Here is a 21961-nt window from a genome sequence, read left to right as displayed (position 1 = left end):
GGAACATCCAGTGGTCTGCTGAATTGAAGCCATTAGAAATTATAGTGTGAAACATCCAAAGGGAATTAAGAGAATTACCCTAATAAAATAAGGTCATTATTACTCCAGTGGAGAAAATGTTTTGGCAGATCTGCAAAGCAGAGAGGATTGTTTATATTTCTCTCTGTGTTGCAGGGTGAGCCAGGCATGGTTATTCCTGGAGAGCCAGGAAGAATGGGTTCACCAGGAGGTCATGGCAGCCCTGGCTCAAAAGGTGAAGGTGGACTTCCAGGACTCCCAGGCCTACCAGGGCATCCTGGGCATGATGGTGATGATGGCCTAAGAGGTACTGTTGCCAGAGGAGCTCAGAGAGCACAGCACATTATTTTAAGGAAAATCGAGTCAAACAAGGTTCACTGAAAGCCTAAAACTTAATTCAGCTGTGAATCCACTCTCATGTCTTTTAGGAGATCGTGGCTCACCTGGAGCTCCTGGAGACCCAGGTTTTCCAGGGAAACCTGCTGAATGTCTTATTGGCCTGCCAGGTTTGCCAGGTGGCCAGGGAGCTACAGGCCCACCAGGTAGGACTTTCTGACCCAAAGATGCTACTTGACTGGGTGAATCTGTTTTGTTTTGTTTCTGCCCTCGAATGGCCTGAGGGAGCTGAAATTGTTTCTGGATATTGGTTATGGAATAGTATGCAAGAAAATATGAGTCCATTTAAAAGATGTTCTTTCTGTAGATGGGAGGAAGCACATGCACTGATGAAGATGGATTAAGATTCAGATTCCATTGGGCAGTAGAAAAGGTGATCACAAACTGACCCAAATTCCACAGGATAAAGGATAGCTATTTCAGTCATATCTCCCATGTGCAAATGAACTTAGATTCTCTGGTGCAATGGGATTGATAAAGTAATAAGTGAAAGGAAGAGCTCAACTAGGTAGGAAAATAATTTAGGGTGCCAAAAGTACCTGCCTGTACTGCATATTATTTTCTTTTCAAAAAAACCACAGATATACAGCACATTCCTTCTCCTATATATGATCTCAAAAGAGTTTTAAAAATAGAATTTTAGAATGAATGCAAAATTGATGGGGTTTTCATATTTGGGTTTTTCTTCTTTTTCTGGGAAAGAACAGGTTTGTCTACTCTCACTTTTTTTTCCCTCCTTTTCAAAAATCCCAACCTACAGCCCTCATAAGATTTTCTGAATGTATTTGTTACCTTACAGATCTCATATTTAGCCTCAAACAGGCAGAGTTCAAGAAGAGTTTCATGCTTATGATGTAAAGATAGAGATGAAGGTTTGTTTTTCAGACAGATCTACCATACTACACTATCCTGCACTTTTCTTAGGAGGAAGAGGTTTACAAGGTTCAAAAGGAAACCTGGGTGCTCCTGGTTTGAGTATCCCAGGAATCTATGGAAAGCCTGGGGAACCTGGATTAATAGGTCTTCAGGGAAATATGGGATTACCTGGTCCCAAGGGACAATCTGGAAGGCCAGGAATCTCTGGTTTGCCAGGTAAGGTTTCCCCAAGTATTTGTTTTGATGTAGCAAATTGAGTCTTTGCAGAAAGGTGTTTTGCAAAGAGGTAATGTTTTTCCAGACTGAAGATGCTGAAATATTTTTCCATCAACAGGTTTTATTTATCTTTGAGATTTTTATGAAAAACTAATTAATCATTCTTCCTTAAAGGATGAGCATATCTTGAAGCTCTCATGACACAGTGTGGAATTTTCTATAACAGTCTTCTGAGAACAGTGTTTTATGTAGTTTTTGTAGAGGAATGCCCTTGCAGTAGGACATGAAATAGTTAATATTCAAAGCAACTCCCCCAGAACAATGTAATTGCAAAGTGTTTAGTTCTTACTCAGCATCCCTTTTCAAGTAGTTTGTAATGCCAGCTTCTTTTTCTTATAACCTCAGATCTAGAGTCTGACAGAGCTGAGTCAGATCAAGCTCTGTCACTAACCAGAGCTAACTTTGAGTAAGCTAAGTGGTCCCTGTAGGGTTGATTTGTTTTTTTGTTTCAGAAATATGTTGAAATTTGTTTTGAAGAATAAAATATATCAGTCATATAATGCTTCTCATTTCTAGCAAAGATTTTTCTTTAAAATCAAATCATTACACTGTGGGAAGGAGATGGTACATGCCTTTTTATATTGAGAATCTGTAAAGCTTTTGATAAACATGTAGCACTTGACTGAGTTATGCAAACATAGACTTCTGGTGGCATTTGAGGGAGTTATTTCCCAGTTGGTGTTTGACTCCTGAGCCTGAAAGGAATGTCATTCCCACACATGTCATGACTGATCTCTCATCCCTGTGTGGGTATCTCAGATGCATGATCCTTACTGTTATTTAATTCATTGGTAGGACCTGTTGCAGCTACTAATTTAGGTAATTTGGGGGTTATAAGTCATGATCCTGTGGTTAAGGATGGGAAAACTGGCTTGGACAGTTACAGAAATTGAGAAAAAATAAAATAAGCAGTTAAACACTGAAATGACAGGTGTATGTGTAGTTTTCTGAAGTAATGTTCTATTTAACTGATTTAATACAAACAAATATGTTCCTATTGCTTCAATTCCACAGGTGCAAGGGGAGATCCAGGAGTAATGGGACTGTTAGGAATTCCTGGACCTCCTGGCATGGTTGGAAGACCAGGAAACCCTGGTATCCAAGGTGAGTGGATACTTTATCTGCCTTTCTTATCACTTACAATACAGGAATTTCAATGCTCAAGTTAGTCTTGTGATCCATTTTTGTGTGTATTATCACTCCTGAGTACAGATGTTGTACTGGAATTTCTTTGAGTTTTGGTAAATCTGTCTTCTGTATATGTGCAGTCTGCAGACTGAATGGCAGCATCATATTTTTTAGCAGTTTTGACTTGCCATCTTTTCTTTTTCATTTTTTTAAATGGCTGATGATTTTCTCAATAAAGAGCAGAGAACCTTTTTGCCTTTTTTTTTTTCCTTTGTGGCTACCATTATTATATTTATTTAACAGACATAAGATTGTACATTTATCCACTATAAGAAATATTTTCCACATCTTGCTGGAAACACAAGCATTAGTTGCTATAAGTCATCTGTACTTGTGGGTGTTTTATTGATGATTGGAGCAGTTAAGAAGCTAGTTTAGGTTGTTTTGCAATGTATATTTACATATGTCAATTACAATTGCTCTTGAAGATTGGCATTATCTGGTTTGCTTTATTATATCATCTAGTCATCTAGAAAATTTCACTCTGTTTTCTTGCAGGTTCTCCTGGCTTTCCAGGAATAAAGGGAAGAAAAGGATTTCTTGGAGAAAAAGGTGAACCAGGTGATAAAGGTTTTCCTGGACCATCTGAGACCTTGGTTGCTATTGGGGACAAAGGAGAACAAGGTTTAAAAGGTACACATTCATTGTTCTGTCATTAAAACTAGTCAGGATTGTCATCTGTTTTGCAGTTCCAGTGGACTCTAAAATATGGAATAAACTGACTCTACTGCTGATAGTACTCACATTGTTTTGAAATAATTACTGCTAAACACTAGAACTGCCTTCTTATTTATGGAATAGTTGGATATTACATTGAATATTCAGTTCAATTTTAGGAAGTCCTAATTCCTTTAAAAAGCTCTTATTTTCTAAATAATGTATCAGTAGTACCAGGAGGCTTCTATACATACATGCTATACATTCATGTTTACATTTTTTATCCTGTGAGCACAGAAATGGCTGCACTTGCCAAGCAGATGCTGGATTGCAAAGACATTAAATCTGCTCGGAAGTACTTGACTGCCAGAAAAACTCCTTTGTTTGCAACATTAATATGGACTCTCTGTATGAGCTGTAAATTCTTAACTCATGCTATCTGGCTTTTTCTATTGGTATTTTCCTATGGAAGCTCTCAGGAACTTCCTATTGCCTCCACATGAAAAATACAGAAGGTGTTGGATTTGAGTTTGTGTTTTGCTTATGTGTGTTCAGAGTGAAAATCCTGTGCTCTACTTCTGTTTCATTAGCTTAAAGAGTTATAAAATGTTAAACTTTGTACAAAAGTTATATTCTAAGATGTTGTTTTGTAATATCTTTTAAATGAAACTTCATTTTAGGAGTTCGAGGCCGAATGGGGGTAAGGGGAGAAAAAGGAGATGTTGGTGTGCAAGGTCCACCAGGTGCTGATGGGTCTGAAGGAATGCCTGGTCCACCAGGTATGGAATGTGGATATTGAAAATCCCTGTGCCACGTGGGCAGCGAGGTGTTGCTGCTCCAATGTACACCAAACTGGCTCCAGAGCAGCACTACATTCTCTCTATTAACTCTCAAGTTTTCCTGAGAATTCTGAAACTGAGCAATTTCAAAAGCTGCAGTTTGAAAGTCATAGCAGCTATCACCAAATGATTCTTTTTCTTTTAAATATAGACCATTGTTTAGGATGACAAATAGAAAATAATATTAAATCCTGAATAACAAAGTCTAAAAGCTGATTAAACCAATGAATAAAAATTAATATTTCTAAAAATCAAAAAGAAGTTTGAATTTGCAATATTATTTAAAAATCAATTATAAAATATTACAAGTTTGCACAAAAATATTTTAGGAATTTTTTTATTTTAGATGAATTGTATTTCCCTTTTCAAAACATATATATTTGACTTGTATTTCAAAAGTTAGCAGATTTCCAGTGAAAAGCAGCTTTAAAAATGTCAGGCATTGGCACACTGGCATTTAGAAAGAATGCTCACAGAATATTCTAGATGTTTCTGGAAATTTTAGTCATTAAACTGAGTGCTAATTTAGCTATTAATCTCAAGATAAGGGAGTAAGGGGAAAATTGCATTGGTCACACTCAGCTTTTTACTATGTCCTAGTCATGAGAAATCTGTCATGAGTAAGTAATAATGTGATTGTTCCATGCACAAAAGTAAACTGAACTGGAGTGCAAGCAATGAAAGGAGAGTCCAGTGCAAATACAAAATAAATACAAATTCATTATCTTGATCACATTCAACTATAATATATTGTAGTGGCTGCCCCTAAGTGCTGTGTTCACAAACCTTAATTTTAATCTTGATACATAAGGTATTTGTTATTTCCTTGGCTTTCTGAAAACAATAATGATAATTTTATCTGTGTCTGGGGCAAAAGGTTTCATGTTGATTATCCAAAAACGTAGTAATACACCAAAAGAAGGTGTGTGGTAGAGGATTTTGTATCCATGACAGTTCTGACATGACATTAATTTCTACATCTTGCAGGAGCCAAAGGATTTATGGGTCTTCCAGGGATTCCTGGAGGACAAGGATTCCCAGGTGCATTTGGAGACAAGGGGGACATGGGAATTCCAGGTAATTTTCTCCCAAGACATATTACAAATTCATAGAGCTCTATAGAGGCATTTGCACAGGTCTGAGCTGTCAGCACACCACACAATTCTTAGACTGGGATTTATTCTTTAGTATCCATAGACTTACCTTCACCCCAGCATTTTCTTGACTTGCAAAATGCAATTCTCCCTCTCTATCCAAATTCTTTAATTTATATATTGTTACATGTAAGAACTTCTTTTTAGAAATAAAATCACAAAAGTAATTTTATTATTTTTTAATTTTAATGAAGAATTAATATTTGTATATATAAACAATAGATCACAAAACATGGAGTGTGAAATGCAACTATGATCCTTTTAAGAATGGTATCAGTATTGGTATTTTTCCAGGTCCAAAAGGTCAGAAAGGATCTCCAGGCTTTCCAGGACCATCAGGTGACCCTGGTCCACCAGGCTATGGTGGCTTTCCAGGTGACAAAGGAGATCCTGGGTACCCATCTGCTGGGCCTCCAGGAGAACCTGGTCCAAAGGTATAAAGGCAGTGGGAAAACTTTCCTGTTAGACAGAGCCTTTGACTATAGAAACAGAGCAACATGTAAGCAAGAGCTGCAGAGTTTGCAGAAATAGTTGATTTATTAGTGGTAAGAAATATGAAAATTCTATTGTGTCATTACTCAGTAGAAGTTTATTTCATTATATTTCACTTCATTTGTGCAAGAATTTCTTATTTATAAAGATGAAATATCTTGAAGTAACTTGCTTTCTGTAAAAGTTCCTAATTCATTAAGAACAAGGATGTTAAAAAGTACATCAAAAAACTTGTCGTGGCAAATGCAAAAGTTTTATAAGCTAAACTTGAACTGTTTGGTAATATCCTTGCACAAGACTTTTTCCTTAGTAATGTGTATTGCATCCAGTATATACTTATGTATATACTGGATGAAATACAGTAAGAAGAAACAAGTATTTTTTGAACAAACCAGTATTTTTAAGTCAGATCAATTGGATAGTTTAACTCCACATGTTCTGGTTGTTGAATAACGAAGTCTTTTTACTTATGAGATTATCTGAAATGTGTGGCTGAGACTGTAAATTCCTCTATAAATCCTGTAATCTAAATGATTTGTTTGTTTTCAGTATCAGCTGGGTAGCCCCAATGAGATTACTGTGAAAAAAGTCAGTAGGGATTCAAGAAAAAAAATGCAATTCAGTATTTTGTATAGCTGCATATTACCTGAGGAATGAAAGTTTGGATCAAAAGAACTGGTAGAATAAAATTAAAGGGAAATCTGTGCCAGGGAAAAATCTAAAAACAACTTGGTTTATAAAGGTTGAAAATGGATCTTAATGATGTCTAAAAGATCAGTGGTATTATGAGAAGACCTTATATTTAGTCTGCTTTGGTTTTTGTCTGAAAATCCTAATGAAATGTGATTACACGTACTTAACCCTTAAAATTGATTTTTCTATTCCACACTGTGATTCTTTACCTGTGTGTGTGCAACTATTTCTCAGGGAGATCCAGGTCCCCCAGGAGTTTTGGGCAGCAAAGGAGAAATGGGCTCTGAGGGTCTTCCAGGGCTTACAGGAGTACCAGGACCACATGGGATCAGAGGAGAAACAGGAGGTGCAGGAATCCCAGGTACTTTTGGAGGGGGGAGGGATGGTGAGCTGGGGACAGGCTTGTGGAAGGTAATTCTTCCAACTGCATGGGGTGCACACTGACTTACACTGACTGCTGCAAACCTCAGCAGCTCCTCTGTGGTCAGCAGCCAGGCCAGCTTGTGTCACCTGGAGAACTTTTGCAGCTGGCCAAAGCAGAAACAACAGCAAAGCTCTTAAACTGATCTGGATCTAGGGGTGATGCCATTTCCCCTCTGCCACACTCTTTCTTCTTACAGGGCAGTATGGACCCCCTGGAGATGCTGGTGCTAAAGGATGCCAGGGCCGCCCAGGACAGCAGGGAGTCCCAGGCCCTCCTGGTATGGTATATAGTTTCTCTCCTAAATCACTGCCCTGGATTTGGGATTTCATTACAGTTTGAGGCTTTGTTTACCTCCTTTTAATGGCCCCTTTTCAATGTTATCGGTTCAGCTGAGGCAAAACTTTTTAATTTTATTTCACTACTGGAAAGCTTTTTGCCTTTTTTTTTTATTTTAAGTACATATCCAAGGGTCTCAAGATGTGATATCCACATAATTATAAGAAAAGTTCTTTAGGTTCTATCTCCTAAAAGACCATAAATAAGATATAGGTAGATGAAGAGAGGAAAACTAACTGGAGTAATGAAGAGTTGTAGTTGTCTGCTAAAGCAACAGAACTAAAACAGAATTAAAAATATACCGCAGGGGCAGTGTGTATATGTAGCAACATAGAGGCATGCATTGAAGGCTTTATTATGTCTGTGAAAATAGTGGGGGTGTTCAATCCACTGAAGTCCAGTGAGCTCAATACAAGCTACATGCTTCTCTATACCAACACAGCTACCCCTATCTTTGAAGTAGCTGAGCTAATTAAATTTTAATAAAGGGGAGTCAAATCTTCTTACTGCAAAATTACAGAAGTAAAAATTATATTGCAGTCCATTGTAATTCACAGGTGCTGTTGGAGTCCCTGGAAAACCTGGACTTGTTGGTGAAAGGGGTACTCAAGGTCAGGATGGTATGCCTGGCCCCCCAGGAGTAAAGGGAGAACCAGGTAACAGCAGTGACATATTTTCATTCTGTTTTTAACTATTTTTTTTCTGTAATTATAGTGACAAGGATGATTTGGGAAGGATTACTAAGGAGCTTCTGTAGAGCCAAAACTAAGTTTACAAGTAGAAGGTTATATGTGGTTTTCTATGTAATTTTTGTACATGCTGTCAGCAACCCAAGTGCATTACAAATGCTCTATTCTACACGTGCTGTAATGTCACCTAAAAATGCTCATGTCTGCAAGAGTCAAAGTACTGCTGTTAACAGCTCTTATGGGTTTAATCTCAAAGTTTAAAAGAACCAAAATCCTTTCACAGGAGTTTTCTGTCTTACTGAATATAAAATAAAAAATCACAGTGTTTTCCTGCATGAATAGTGAAAGCTTCCATGATCTAAACCTTGGGTTGTGAAACCTTTCATTTAAAAGTCACTCCTGATGTTATCAATGTTCAGATAGATTTAGTCCTACACTGAATTCTGACAGAATTTTACACTGAAAAAATGTTTCTTTGCATGTTAATATCAAGAAGGTACTGAGAAGGCATCCATAGCATTTAGAAAGTATTCTCATGTTGAAGTAATCACTGTTTGAGGTAATCATTGTTAACGTATTTTCTTTTATAGGTGTTTACATTTATTTTTCTATTTTTCTTAATAACTAAATTAAGTGCAGATTATTTTGGTTTTTTATCTGAAAATAAAGAAATAGCTTATTCTTGAAGAATGTACCTCAAATAAGATTGGCCAATAAGAGTTCCTCCTATAAAAAAAACCTTAAAAATTTAATTTGTGGTTTTGTATAGAAAAAGTGGATATAATACATTTTACTTTACATAGAACTAAACTCTACCTTTTGATTCCATTATCTCTGAAAAAATGTATGAAATATTAGAAAACTCTGATGTTTTAAAAAAATTATTTCAGACTTTGAGTGTAATGTGACCTAATATTTTACAGGGCCACCAGGGAGAGGGATTCCTGGTTTTCCAGGTATTCCTGGACGTAGAGGTGAGTTGTCTTTTTGAAAAGCAACAGCTTAATTTTTAAATACCAGAACCATCATCAGGTTGCCTCCTGCTTTCAGGTGCTTGAAATGGCACTAGGAGTGTCAGAGGAAATCAAGAGTGATTCTGTGCTTTTGATCAATGGTTTGGTCCTATACATTAAATGTCAAGAGCTGGAGCTTGTAAAGTTTAGATTGTTGTAAAAGGCAAATAAAGAAGCTGACTTCTGTGGTCTTGTGAAGGTGACATACACATTCTAGAGCTTTTGAAATGTTACTGTGATATATAATTTGATTAGCAGAGCATGTTCTTATCAAAATAAAACCTTTCTGAATAACAAGCACACTTTGAGAAAGCTGCAGTGGTTGGATTTTAATTTTGTTCATCTTCCCTTTTATATTAATAAAATATTCCCACTTTTTAGGTTTTACATTGTATTTCTAGTGCTGGTAGAAATCCAGTGATTTGCTTTACCTTAAAAAAGTAAAATTAAAGCACTCTAAGATTGACTTCAGAACAATATCCTTTTGGAATAGTCTCTTATTTTGTTGCATTCATATTGATGCTTCCAGGTGGGATCTAGTTTTAAAGGATTTTTTAGTTCTGATGAACACAGAAGAGTTTCTTCTACTTATCCATCAATAAATATTCCCTTCTCTGGTCTGTTTATCCTCCTCTCAAGTTTATTTGTTGGGATGAGCAATCTCTGAAGTGGAGTGGGTTTATTTTAATTTGTGAAGTTTTTAAATTTAAAAAAGTGGTGTGTACCTTGGTGTGAGTCCTGTCTTCTCAGAACTATTTTGCTTTAGTGTAGCAAGCTGGCTTTGGGGACTTCTCTGTACTAAAAACAAGGGCTGAATTCCCCTTTGCCATATAGGAAATGCATTTTCGGAGTTGTCACATCACCTCACTGTCTCGACAGCCTTCCCCACATGTGATATCCACACTTTGCAGGAATCAAAGGGGACATGGGACTGCCTGGCTTTCCTGGGCCTCCAGGTGTGAAAGGTCATCAGGGAGATCGAGGACCCATTGGACCTCCTGGCTTAGTGGGGTTACCTGGATTTCAAGGCACCACAGGCATGGCAATCACTGGCCAGAAAGGGAACAGAGGTATTCCTGGTGCACATGGAAGACCAGGTGTGTTGTTGGAACTCCTTATTTGTCTGAAAGGATATATACTGATAATTGAAAGTAGAAGTCAGCCTATCCAGAATTCAAGATTGAAAGGGATATCCCCCAAGAGAGTTTCATAATTAAACAGGTCCCTTTAGCAGCTAATGCAATATTACCATTGCAAACAACATGATCTATGCAGTGGCATTTAAATTAAAACAACTCTAAGCTTCTGAGTCCACCTGATTGCAGTATCTTGCTCCAACTTTAACAAAGTGAGATAGCTTGAGTGGCACTTAGGGACATGGTTTACTGAGGACATGGCAGTGTTACGTTTTCAGCTGGACTCAATGATCTTAAAGGTCTTTTCCAATGTAGATGATTCTGTGATTCCAGACTTAAATACAACTGGAGGATATTCAAAAGCCTGTCGTGTTAAAGAGTACTGTAAGTTCTGATCTTGGATTAAATTAGGAGGCTAGGAACATTTTGATTTTTTTTTTTAAAAGTGTGTATATTTCCTTGGAAATCACTGAACTGATAAACATGAGTATGGTTATGGAGCCATTGAATGTTGCACTGTTGTGTGTAATCTAGGTGCAAAGCTGCTGGCAGCAGTCTTCCCTGACTCTGATGTTTCTGTACAGGTGCTCCTGGTTTTCCAGGCCTTCCTGGCCTTTCCACTCTCAGCGTGAAAGGAAGCAAAGGTGTCCGAGGGGCGGATGGAATTCCAGGGCCAAGGGGCCCAGCTGGTGACATTGGCCCTCCTGGTCCCAAGGTCAGTGAAAGGAATACTGCTTCTTTCTTACTGCACTGATAGACTGCTCTTACCATGAAAAGATAATAATACCCATTAAAAACCCCTCCAAAATTTCAAAACAAACAACAAACCCAAACAAGCATCCCCTCCCACCCATTTTCACAAAAACACCTTGTAGTAGAGGAAATAATAAAATGGATATGAGGCACAAGTTTTATGGACTTAAATGGATCAATGAGAATTGGTTTCTTTTAATTCCTGGTATGTAATTTCCTTGGCTGTTCTGTATTACAGGACAATCTGAACAATAATACAACAATTTCTGACATGCTTAAAAGTGGAGCAGATAGTTCTAGTTACAGAATATTCTGTGAACATAATGCTTTGAATATTCTGAAGAAAAATAAAATGTATTTCATTGTGTGAAGATGCTGCTCCTGTTTCTTACTGATGTTCTCTGTTTTGCAGGGAATAGAAGGCCGATCAGGCTATCCTGGTGCTAGAGGGCACCCTGGATTTCTTGGATTCCCAGGTGTAAAAGGTATTCATATATTTATTATGTACATGCCTGTGTGCCAAATATAATTTTTTTACATGTTGAGTTATAATAGTATTTGTGTATGAGGGGTTCTAGAGAAACAAGGTTTTGCCATGAAAATCAGGGTGTAAGTCAGGTCTAAATGAAAGCATCCACTGAGAGAGTTTTCACTGAGGTACTAAGTGGTCCTAACTTGAGTTCAGGTGAAGAGGACTGACACATCAACAATCTCCATTTCAGGCAAATTCAAAACAAGTTTGTCCTTAGTGAGTGATGAGCTGTAAGGACTTTGGCACTGAGTCTGCCAATTGGAAATATCCCACCACTGCTAGAAAATGTCACTTTTTGACAACTTCTTAGCTACAGAACTCGGGAGCAATTTAATCACAATTACAGCACTGGGTCCTTTGTTTGCTGTAAGAATTGTTTGAATTAAAATCTCATTTACGGTTTATCAGCAGATAAACTGTTAAATGTATTGGCTTCATTAATTTCACATTCCTGAGGGTAAGTTGAACCAGTAGCTAGCTAATAATCCTTTTAATTCAGACAATTTCTAGTGATTTAAATATGATGTAGGCCTGCATTACTCCAGTATTCTCATTTTCAATTGCATGATTTACAGTCCCACACAATTATCATTACCTGTTTAACCTACCTGTTAGTGATCCATGCTAACTATTGTGCATTTTTAATTTGTTCTAATTGGCTAAGTAACCACAGAGACAGTAATCTTACTTTATTTAACAAAAAAACTCTAATTTCACATATGTTAAGTCTCCTGATGTGGTATTAAAAATATTTTAATTAATTCTTTTGTTTCAAGCAGAACTGTGGAGCATGGTCTGAATGTGACCTCATCTTGTGCTCAGTGAAAAGAATCACTTATCAAATTTCTCAATAAAAACTCTACAACTTTCTTAAAGCCTTCAGCATAACTGACAGTAGGGTTAATGGGAGCTGAACTCCACCTGAAGGCTGCAAATCCAGTGACAAAAACATGTAAGATAGGATATAGTCTGCAGTTGAGAATTTAAACTAGGTTTATGGACCAACCTTCATATAGATAGGCATGACAGTATCATCTTACAAATTAAATGCACTTGATCTATAAATTATACAGTTGCAGCAGAGGTGAAGAAACTCACTTTCACATTTCAAACCAGTCTTTGGGAACTTTGCATGGCTTATGCAGGACTCTTCAACAAGCCTCTGGAACTTTGATAGTTGTTTTGACATTTTAAACCAGACAGATATATCTTCAATCTCCTCTTTTAGGAGAAAAGGGTAATCAAGGACCCCCAGGACCACAAGGTGCAGAAGGGCCAAGGGGACCAAAGGGCCAGCAAGGTAACCAACCCTTCTCCTTCCAGTACCAGCTGACTTAGGTTGATTTATTTGGTTTGTTTTGCAGCTTATTTGCTTTCTTTTAATGTAAAGCAATAGATCTTCATTATATTTTTGCTGCTAGGCCCACCTGGATTCTCTGGAAAAATATTCTCCATCCCAGGAAGCAAAGGTCCTGCAGGACTACCAGGAATCCCAGGAACCCCAGGTGATCAAGGAATTCAAGGGATTCCTGGACTACAAGGTGACTTACATTTTTATCTCTATGCATGTCTATGTGTGCTGCTTAGGAGAACATTTTGGTTTGGTGGAAAAATTTCTGCACAGAAATTTGACATGTCTTTAAAATCTTTACCATATTTAAAAATAGCTCTTTGTACCTTGTTAACATGCTAATATTTATAACCTGTCCCATTCCATCTGCCCTCCACCCTTGCAGTGAGTGAGTACATCCCTCAATGCAAGCCTAAGGAATACAGTAGATTAAAACCTTCCTCATTTTCATACAACCAGAACCATGCTTGGGATATTTGTCATTTGTGGGGAGGAGGGAATTACCACCTGTACTAGAAGTACTCTAGATGTGCTCCAGTGTGTCTGTCCTAGTCTGGGGTGGGAAGAAAGGACACCTGGCTTCTTCTCATTGGCACCACAAGTGAAGCCTGGCACAGCTGTGAGCAATGGGGAAGGAAGGAGAAGGGAGGGTGATGTGGATATGCAGTGGGTATCTGGCCACCCTTCCCAACACCACAGCTTTGCACCCCAGGCAGGAGCTCTTCAAGGGGACAGGCCTCTGCTGAAGTACATTCATTTTCTGCAGTACTTTCAATATTGCCTTGTAATCTTCCTGATAGGAAAGATGATGACACTTGCGCTATAGATAGTGTGAAAACTTAGTAAGTTCATGTTTTATTCTACCACAGCTAGATTTATGTGGGGATTTTAACTTTATTCTTCACCAGTTATTAAAATCTAGAATAACTTCTGCCATATACCTCTGGGGTATTTTTGCTTGATTGTAATTTAGGACCCAAAGGAGTAAAAGGTCTACCAGGACGTTTTGGTCATCCAGGACATCCAGGATTGCCTGGTCCAAAAGGAGACAGGGGATTTCCAGGACAAAGAGGTACAGGAAAGCAGAATCTCTGTTTGACTGGTACTAACTGAATTTACTGATAAATTGTACTGCTGATTTCTGTAAATCCTTCCTCTTACATGTATTGAGATTCTGTAATTTACAGAACACTTAGAGTAACTTTAGGGACATATGTAAGCACATTCTTAGCTTTTAACAGATGCATGTTCACAACTAAAATAATAATTTACTGAAATATGCCTTTACTGTGCTCTTCTGTTATTAATCACTTCTATTTAGTGACTTGAAATCTGTAGGTACTAGGGTGCCTTTTTATTATGTCAATATAGAACAGAATATTTTTATTTAGGCATCACAATATGCTTTTACTTTAAGCTTTTCTTGGTAAAAATGGCCATGGTTCTTTAAAATACCTCACTATGCTATGAAGCTATGCAGTGTAAAGCCGCCTGAGCTAAATCTGAAGGAATTCCTACATCTGGAAAAAATACTGCCAGTTTTTAAATTGTATCTTGTTATTGGTATTTTTTGTTAATTTTCAAGCAGCTTCACTAATTTGAAATAAATGAAAATTCAAACAAAATTATAATACTTGCAATCATATTTATTTCTCATCCACAGGAGAACCTGGATTGATTGGCTTTCCAGGTCTGCAGGGGTTACCTGGATCACCAGGTACTACCATTGCTGGTCCAACAAGAAAAGGATTTATCTTTACCCGTCATAGTCAGACAACAAAGATTCCTTCGTGCCCACATGGGACATCCCAGATCTATGTTGGCTATTCACTGCTCTTTGTACAAGGAAATGAACGAGCACATGGACAAGATCTTGGTACTGTATTGGTAAAAAAATTCAGATTGTTTTCTTAGAATCCAGAAATGCTAAGTTGTCCTGAAAGCAAATTTACAGTAAGTGTCTGAGATAAACATTGGTTTCAACCATCTGTCTCCAGAGCAGCCTGGAGTCAATTCAGGAATCATGGTTTAAAAGACACCTTTCTTTCTTGCACTCCTATATTCCCTTGTTGATATCCCTAGAGTCTTTTGAGGTAAACCTTCACAACATTTGCATAGGGCTGACAGTAACACCACAGGATGTAAAGGAGAATATTGTGGGTTCTGAAGCCTAAGTGGGATACTTTAGGGTGTGAATGATGTCACCAGAAAGTTGTTTAAGCAGCTGAATCCCTGCTACTGTGTCAAGGGCTGATTGTATTCAAGAAGACTGTTTTATTTTAACATATTTTGTTCTTAGCCCTTGTTTGTGATATAGATATTTTTGTATAAGCCAGAAGCATTTTGCTTTTAGATAATTTTACTGAACAGACTCATCTTATAGTTAACAACTGTTTTAATTCTTCCTATAGTAGATTGGGTGCCATCGTGTGTCTCTTCTGGTCACTGCACTAAATTTAATCTCCTACTGCCACAAACCTCTCCTCTTTTGTCTTCCAGGAACAGCTGGTAGCTGCTTGCAGAGGTTCAGCACCATGCCATTCTTGTTCTGCAGCACCAATGATGTTTGTAGCTTTGCTTCCCGCAATGACTACTCCTACTGGCTGTCCACTGCAGTGGTGATGCCACCAGACATGGCACCCATTTCTGGCAGGGCACTAGAGCCCCAGATAAGCAGGTAAGAAGTTAAGAATTTTAGCTCTTCTGGCCTGGAACAGGCCCTGGAGGCATCATCAATTGTTTTAAGTGGCAAAAAACCACCTGCCTGTCTCAGCCAGTACAAGCACTGACTTCATCAGCCTGTTTTTTGATTGCTCACCTATGTATGTCAAATATTCAGTGATACTCTCAAAAAAAGTTGGAATAAAGCTAGGGTCCCACCACAGGGCCTATTGCTGCGGAGCCAGCATAAGAAAATGGCACACTGGTCCTAGTGATTGCAGGGATTGTTTTCTTAAGACCATATCATTATGGATATTAGAGACAGACTAAAATTAAAGACAGCTTTGTTATTTAGAATTATAGCACAAATCAAGTTCTGCTTTCAATTCTGGATGATGCATTTACTGTAGTTGGTGAAGAACATTGTCAACTGACCTGAAGGTTCTCAGCTATGAAACACTGTTCTGCAAGTGTGGCCCTTTCTAGATGCTTGGAATAGCTGAGAAGGATGGAGAACAATGTAAGAAAAAAGTTCTAAAAACATGAAAGACCTAGAGCAGCAAAATCCAAGTTGGGAAGACAGGTCTTGCACTGTTATCTTCTGTCCTGCCCTACCCTGTTGTTGCAGTCCAGTAGCTCGACTTCAGTTTCCTCATTTAGGAAATAAAGATTACTTTTTCAAACCTTAGCAAATAAAGGTACAGAAATACAGAACTTTGAACTAAACCAGAACAACATAAAATAGTGAGCATGTGAGAAAGGTAACATACTGCTCATTACTTTGTTAAAGGCAAAATTAAGAAGCTCAAGTGTTCTGGAATTGCTTCTCATCTTAGAACAGTTTTAGTCTGGTGTTTCTAGTAGAGATTGCAAAGCAACTGCAAGGTAAGGTGTATAGATTGCCTTCAATTTACTTACCCCTCATTAAACACACAAACCTGTGTGAGTAGTAGCATTTATAGCAAACTATGCTTTGCCATGAGGTAGCGACCATCCTAGAAGGCACAAATTTGTTCTGCTTTCATGTTTTCCCTCATGTCTGCACTGAATGTATGTGCTTTCCTTCACAGGTGTGTTGTCTGTGAAGGAGCTGCAATGGTAATAGCAGTTCACAGCCAAACAACTGTAGTTCCTGCATGTCCAGATGGCTGGATGTCTCTCTGGAAGGGTTTTTCTTTTGTTATGGTAAGGAACTGAATAACTTGAATTATTCATTTTATGTCCTCTCATTTTCATTGGTGTTTTCAACTGTTCATAGCTCATTTGTTTGTTAATAAATGTTAAATTCTTTTTTTTCCTTGCCTCTGCCAAGAAGTAGAAAATAATTACATTGATTCTTATTCAATTCCAAAAGTATAGAAACAATTATTCTGATCTGTTCACAAAAATAGGTGGCAGGAAGAAAAGTGGAAAATATGAGAGAAGTACTAAAGGACTTTAGTCTGACAAAAATAACTGCATGCATTCACTTTCACAAGTTATGCTAAAATCTAGGAAAGAGGTTTGGGGAGTGGAGTGGTTCAACTGGTCCCGAACACAAAATCGTAAAAATAAGTGACCAACTTCTATGCCAGGAAGTTCTTTTAAAAATCAGATTTGGGGCTGAACTGCACAGAAAACTAAAATCAAAATAAATGCAGAACACTGTCTACAGAAGACTGCCTCAGCAACTTTGATATCATAATTAGATATGAGTGAAGAAAGTTCATAATGGAAGTGCAAATTGAGAATTGCTTATGGGACTAACAGTGTATTTATAATAGGGGATGCAGCATTTCATCTTTGTTATTCATGTTTGTGGGATGTCATAGGGATTGAAAAATTAAGGTAATAGAATTTTAAACCCCTCTTTTTTGCATAATGTAAAGTCCTTTTAGGTCCAGGGTGAAGTTTTTGTTTCTCCTGTGATTTGGTCCCAAGTAGTAGTAATAATAAACTTGGAAAAGAATGAGAGAATTTTTTAGCCTTTGGTTCAAACAATTTACTTGTTTCCAACATCAGCAAAGTTACATAGTATTTTCTAACTAATTTTAAAATGTTGTAAATTATTATAGAGCTACTTTACAAGCATTTACCGACATCAGAGAAGGAAAATACCTTTTCTGCTTTTTGTGTTTGGAGAGGTGAGCAGTGCAACAAAAAATATGAAAACACACCCCCACCAGTTTGGTTCATTTATAATGTAGTTACTGTTTTACTCAACTGGACAGAAGCCAGCTTTCTAGGCTTTGTACTGGTTAGTTTTCTAGGCTTTGTACTGGTCAGTTTTCTAGGCTTTGTACTGGTTAGTTTTATGCATTTTATCGACCTGAAAAAGGCCTTTGCAGGGACTTAAGAAATGCCATAACTGCTTGAATTTTCAGAAGGCTTCTGTGCTTCATTGTAAGTTTTATCAGATGAATCTGCGTTTATTTTATTTTGTCCAAGATATACCACAGAACATATGGTAGGTTTTAGAAAGAGAGGGGTTTTTTGCTTGCAGTTGACTAAAAGCTGATGGCCAAGTTCTCATCAGAATGTTTTGGTGGTTACAGTACACAAGTGCCGGCTCAGAGGCTTCTGGCCAAGCATTGGCATCTCCTGGGTCTTGTCTGGAAGAATTTCGGGCCGTCCCATTCATAGAGTGCCATGGCAGGGGGACATGCAACTACTACACAAATTCCTACAGTTTCTGGTTGGCATCATTAAATCCAAGGAGAATGTTCAGGTAAACTGTAATTCCCTGCATCCCAGTGGCCAAGGAGACAATAAATGCCTGCAAAATCTGTGGGGCTTCCTTTGTAATTCCCTTCAGGTTAGGCACCCCTGTTTGTTAGGTGCAGAGTCATTTTGTAGCACACAGATGTTTGAGCCAAGAATTTCAAGGTTGTTGTCAGTAATTCTATATCCAAGTCTTGTTGTCTCTCCCTGTTTTTTAAAGAAAAAAACTGAATGTTTATGTTTTTTCTTCTAGGAGACCAGTGCCACAGACTTTGAAAGCAGGACAACTAGAGAATATCATCAGTCGTTGTCAGGTCTGCATGAAGAGACCAATCTAAATGGTGGCCACTCCTCACAGAACATGAAACTGATTTATTACAAAGAATTGCCTAACTCTGAAGAGCTATAATTTATTGAAGTCCTGCTGCATCTGGAAATAATTTTTTTAATTGTCAGTGCAGCACTGTGATGAGGTAGGGCAACAGTTTGACTTTTGTCTTTGGCAAATGACAAAGCACTTTGTTGGAGGAAGCTTATAATTGCATCTGCAGCGGCATCTGCTGAACCTTGTCATTTCTGAGCTGCATCTTCACCATAAAACCACAGCATCACCAGATCTTTAATGAAAGATGTCAATGCTGCCTTGTGTCATGTGCTTTTCAAACAGCAAGACAACCTAAACACTCCTGTATCAGCTTACCTATGGTCAGTGTTCCAAGTGGATATCATTTAAGATGACAGTCTGGCATTTAGGAGAGATAGGGTTCAATAGGAAATATTTCAGTGCACTTTTAACTATATAATGATTCATTAAGAGTTGTTTTGGTTTGGTTTTCTTGTCTAATAAACAAATATCTCCCCACGCACCTCACCCTTCCTCTGGCTGGCAAACAGGAATACAAAGGTTTTTGTATCACTGTGATGAAAATGGTGCTTGACTGGCCAGAGAGGGAGCAACAGCAGGCACTGGGCAGGCACTGCCTGTGTGCTCCAGGGTGACTGTGGCTAAGGCTGACTGAAGGAAGTGTTGGGAAGTTTTCTTTAGATTCCATGGCTTTCGACATTGATCATGCAGTCTTTGAGTTCTTCGTGTTGGCAGTATTTGGACTCTATAATGATCACATGCTTTTGTCTCTCCTGAAGAAAAACTATTTATCAGGTAATTTGGGATTTTGTTAGAATTAACAATTACTGTATGGCTCAAGGGCTCCCATGGCATTATCAGGTTATCACACATCCATCAGGATGTGATTCCTAACAAAATCTATAATACTTCCATTTTACAGCATTTCATATTTAAATATTTATCACAAATTGTATGATGTATTTAAATATTTAGCATACATCTGCAAATGAAACCATTTAGTCCATCCAGATAAATGTATGCATCCAGAATTTTTAAAAAGACTGATATTTAAATTGTACCATCTAAGCACTGACTTATATACAAGAGAATCCAACTGTAAATGAACATAAATACTTGAAAAGCACTTTCATTTGCTCATATAAATTATATAAATTTGTAGCTCTGAGGTTTTTTTAAAAAATATTTATAACATTGCACTTGCAAGGCTATTTAAAATTGTAATGTTAACATTTAAAATGTTAATATTTTTTAATACTTGCACAACTTATCAGAATTTCAGTATTTAGTGAAGAAGCCTAATTCATCTGCATAGTTCTGTAAATGCACCATTTTAAATGTAGGGTCTAGCAATTCAGTGAAATAATCAGGATTTCTCATTTAGATGTTTTTTTTAAGCCAGTGAAATTTTATCTTGTTTCTGTTAAACTACTTGCATCGTGTTTGTCAGACTTTGAATTTTCAGTGTTAACCTAACTAAGGAAAGGTTTTGTCTGTGTTCCATGCCAATTTCTTATGATGGAGTTAACATGAAGATACCATTTATATGAACTGAATGGATATTTTAAAATGGTTTGCTTGAACAGTCATAGTAATTCTGTTTGCAAGGTATAACTGTGAATTTACAGGGTTTAATGAAGAATCTCTTTGCAGATGCACTACTGATAAGAGGTATTAATGTCCAGTTAATAGTTAGTCTTTGATTTGAATCAAGCCTGGGGCTGAGGTTATCCTCCCTAAAACAATCCCATACTAGACTGTTCCATAAACTCTGAAGTTTGCTTTAAATACTCAAAGTCCACACCTGTTGCTTGGTAGGTTGTTGGGGTGCTGGTGGTTTCTTTCTTTCATTAATGCTCGTTGCAGTCATCCAAACATAGAATTGATGACTGTGGAGACTTCCACATAAAACTAGCTAGTAAAATGCAAATGTGAGTACCTGAGGCTGAAGTCTGCTGGAAGTGTGTCCAGTAGAGAAAAATGTGTAAGGAGAAGGGAATGGATTGTGGCTTTGAAGTCCAAAGGTAAGTTACAGAGAATTATGTCTCATAGTATAGCATATAACTGGAAGTTATGCCTTGTTCCTAGTTTTGGATTCTGCTGCTCACTTTTTTTGTGGCCTTCAAAAGTTACTAAAGAAAGATGTTGATAAATAGCTCTAGATTCTGAGTGCTCAAAGTGAGTCTTTCTTTCAAAAGCATGAAATACAACTGCAGGGACACATGTTTGTCACGCCTGGCATAATACAAGCTAGACACTGGAAATCAAAGAAAAACTTGGGAAAAGTTGATGTTAACTTCTCACTGCAGCTGCAAATTATTTTACTTCCCTACTGCTAATGGTTGTTGTGAGGATTAGTTAACTGCTGTCTGTGAATGCTTTGGGAGCCTTAACTGGAAAGTGCTGATGAGGTGCAAGCTGTTAATATATTGTACTGAAAGAATGGATGCATGAGAAATTGGGAACAATGAGCAAATAATGGTGGCTGTATTCTGCTAAATACAGCCAAATAAAGATATTTTGACTAAATAAAATACCCATTTCCATGTTGGCTTTTTTTGTTTCCCTTTCCAGTACTAATGCTCTTGTCCACTACCTGGGCATACAAAAAAAAAAAGGGTTTTGGGATTAAAACATAGGGGGTGGGTTTGTCCTCAGAAAGACCTTGCTCCCTCTGACCTGGACCACACTGCAAGTTTAGGACTTGAGTGTAAATACCCAAGCTGGGTCTGTGCATACCAGCTTCCTTCCCATATATATTCCTACAGAGGATGCTGTAATAAGCTGGGGTTTTCCTTCTTATCAGCTGGTTCAGGGCTGTTCTGGATGCAGTATGAGAGTTTACATTGCTAACTGATAACTTCTATTGCCAACACACTGATGGTTGTTGCTCAGTAGTGTTTCAGTCAAGGACTTTTCAGTGTCCCATGGTGTGCCCGTGAGGAGAGGCACAGAAATGTGGGAGGAAGCACAGCTGGGACAGAGGCCCTGAACTGGCAATTCCACACCATAGAATGTCATACCAGTCTATGGACTGGGCAAATTACCTACAAAAGGGAGGCTGATGGTGGGTCAGGGACCAGCATGGCATTGGGCAGCAGGGGTGAGCAACTGCATTGTCATCACTTGTCTTACTTGGGTTTTAGCTCCTCCTTTTTATTACATTAAATAGTAGTAGTATCATTACTACTTTATTTCGATTATAAAACCACTTTTACCTCAACATGAGTTCTATTTTATTTTCTTGATTCTCCTCCCATGCCAAGGTGAGGTGGGGAGTGAGTGGCTGTATGATGCTTGGTACAGAGTGTGCTTAAAGAAAATGGCACAACCTAAAATTACCAAGAGTTCAGCACGAAAATAAAAAAGACAAACCAGCAGAACTTTGTTGTATGCAACATGCTTAAAGATGG

At 37.9% G+C, this 21961-nt stretch overlaps 1 protein-coding gene across 3 annotated transcripts in view; it reads left to right on the top strand.

The window, feature by feature from the left end:
• Positions 1–21053, top strand: part of COL4A3 (collagen type IV alpha 3 chain) — a 58346-nt gene extending 37293 nt beyond the window's left edge. For 2 of the 3 annotated variants that reach the window (XM_039722417.1, XM_039722416.1), the window contains 23 exons: positions 175–325; positions 447–560; positions 1339–1506; positions 2581–2670; positions 3253–3387; positions 4092–4190; positions 5238–5327; positions 5699–5838; positions 6824–6950; positions 7210–7290; positions 7907–8005; positions 8962–9012; positions 9963–10148; positions 10772–10902; positions 11353–11425; positions 12701–12772; positions 12894–13013; positions 13797–13895; positions 14487–14699; positions 15323–15500; positions 16555–16669; positions 18019–18191; positions 18438–21053. In XM_039722417.1, the coding sequence (XP_039578351.1) occupies positions 175–325; positions 447–560; positions 1339–1506; positions 2581–2670; positions 3253–3387; positions 4092–4190; positions 5238–5327; positions 5699–5838; positions 6824–6950; positions 7210–7290; positions 7907–8005; positions 8962–9012; positions 9963–10148; positions 10772–10902; positions 11353–11425; positions 12701–12772; positions 12894–13013; positions 13797–13895; positions 14487–14699; positions 15323–15500; positions 16555–16669; positions 18019–18191; positions 18438–18522 (2790 nt within the window). In that variant the 3' untranslated portion in view covers positions 18523–21053. The remainder of the gene's footprint in view (positions 1–174; positions 326–446; positions 561–1338; positions 1507–2580; positions 2671–3252; positions 3388–4091; positions 4191–5237; positions 5328–5698; positions 5839–6823; positions 6951–7209; positions 7291–7906; positions 8006–8961; positions 9013–9962; positions 10149–10771; positions 10903–11352; positions 11426–12700; positions 12773–12893; positions 13014–13796; positions 13896–14486; positions 14700–15322; positions 15501–16554; positions 16670–18018; positions 18192–18437) is intronic. The other variant, XM_039722415.1, reaches the window with a different exon arrangement.
• The last annotated feature ends 908 nt before the right edge of the window (positions 21054–21961 follow it).

The sequence above is a fragment of the Passer montanus genome, unplaced genomic scaffold (assembly GCF_014805655.1).
Source record: "Passer montanus isolate IOZ18808 unplaced genomic scaffold, ASM1480565v1 scaffold48, whole genome shotgun sequence".
NCBI classification, from domain to species: Eukaryota; Metazoa; Chordata; class Aves; order Passeriformes; family Passeridae; genus Passer; species Passer montanus.
This window is presented reverse-complemented; position numbering and strand designations above follow the sequence as displayed.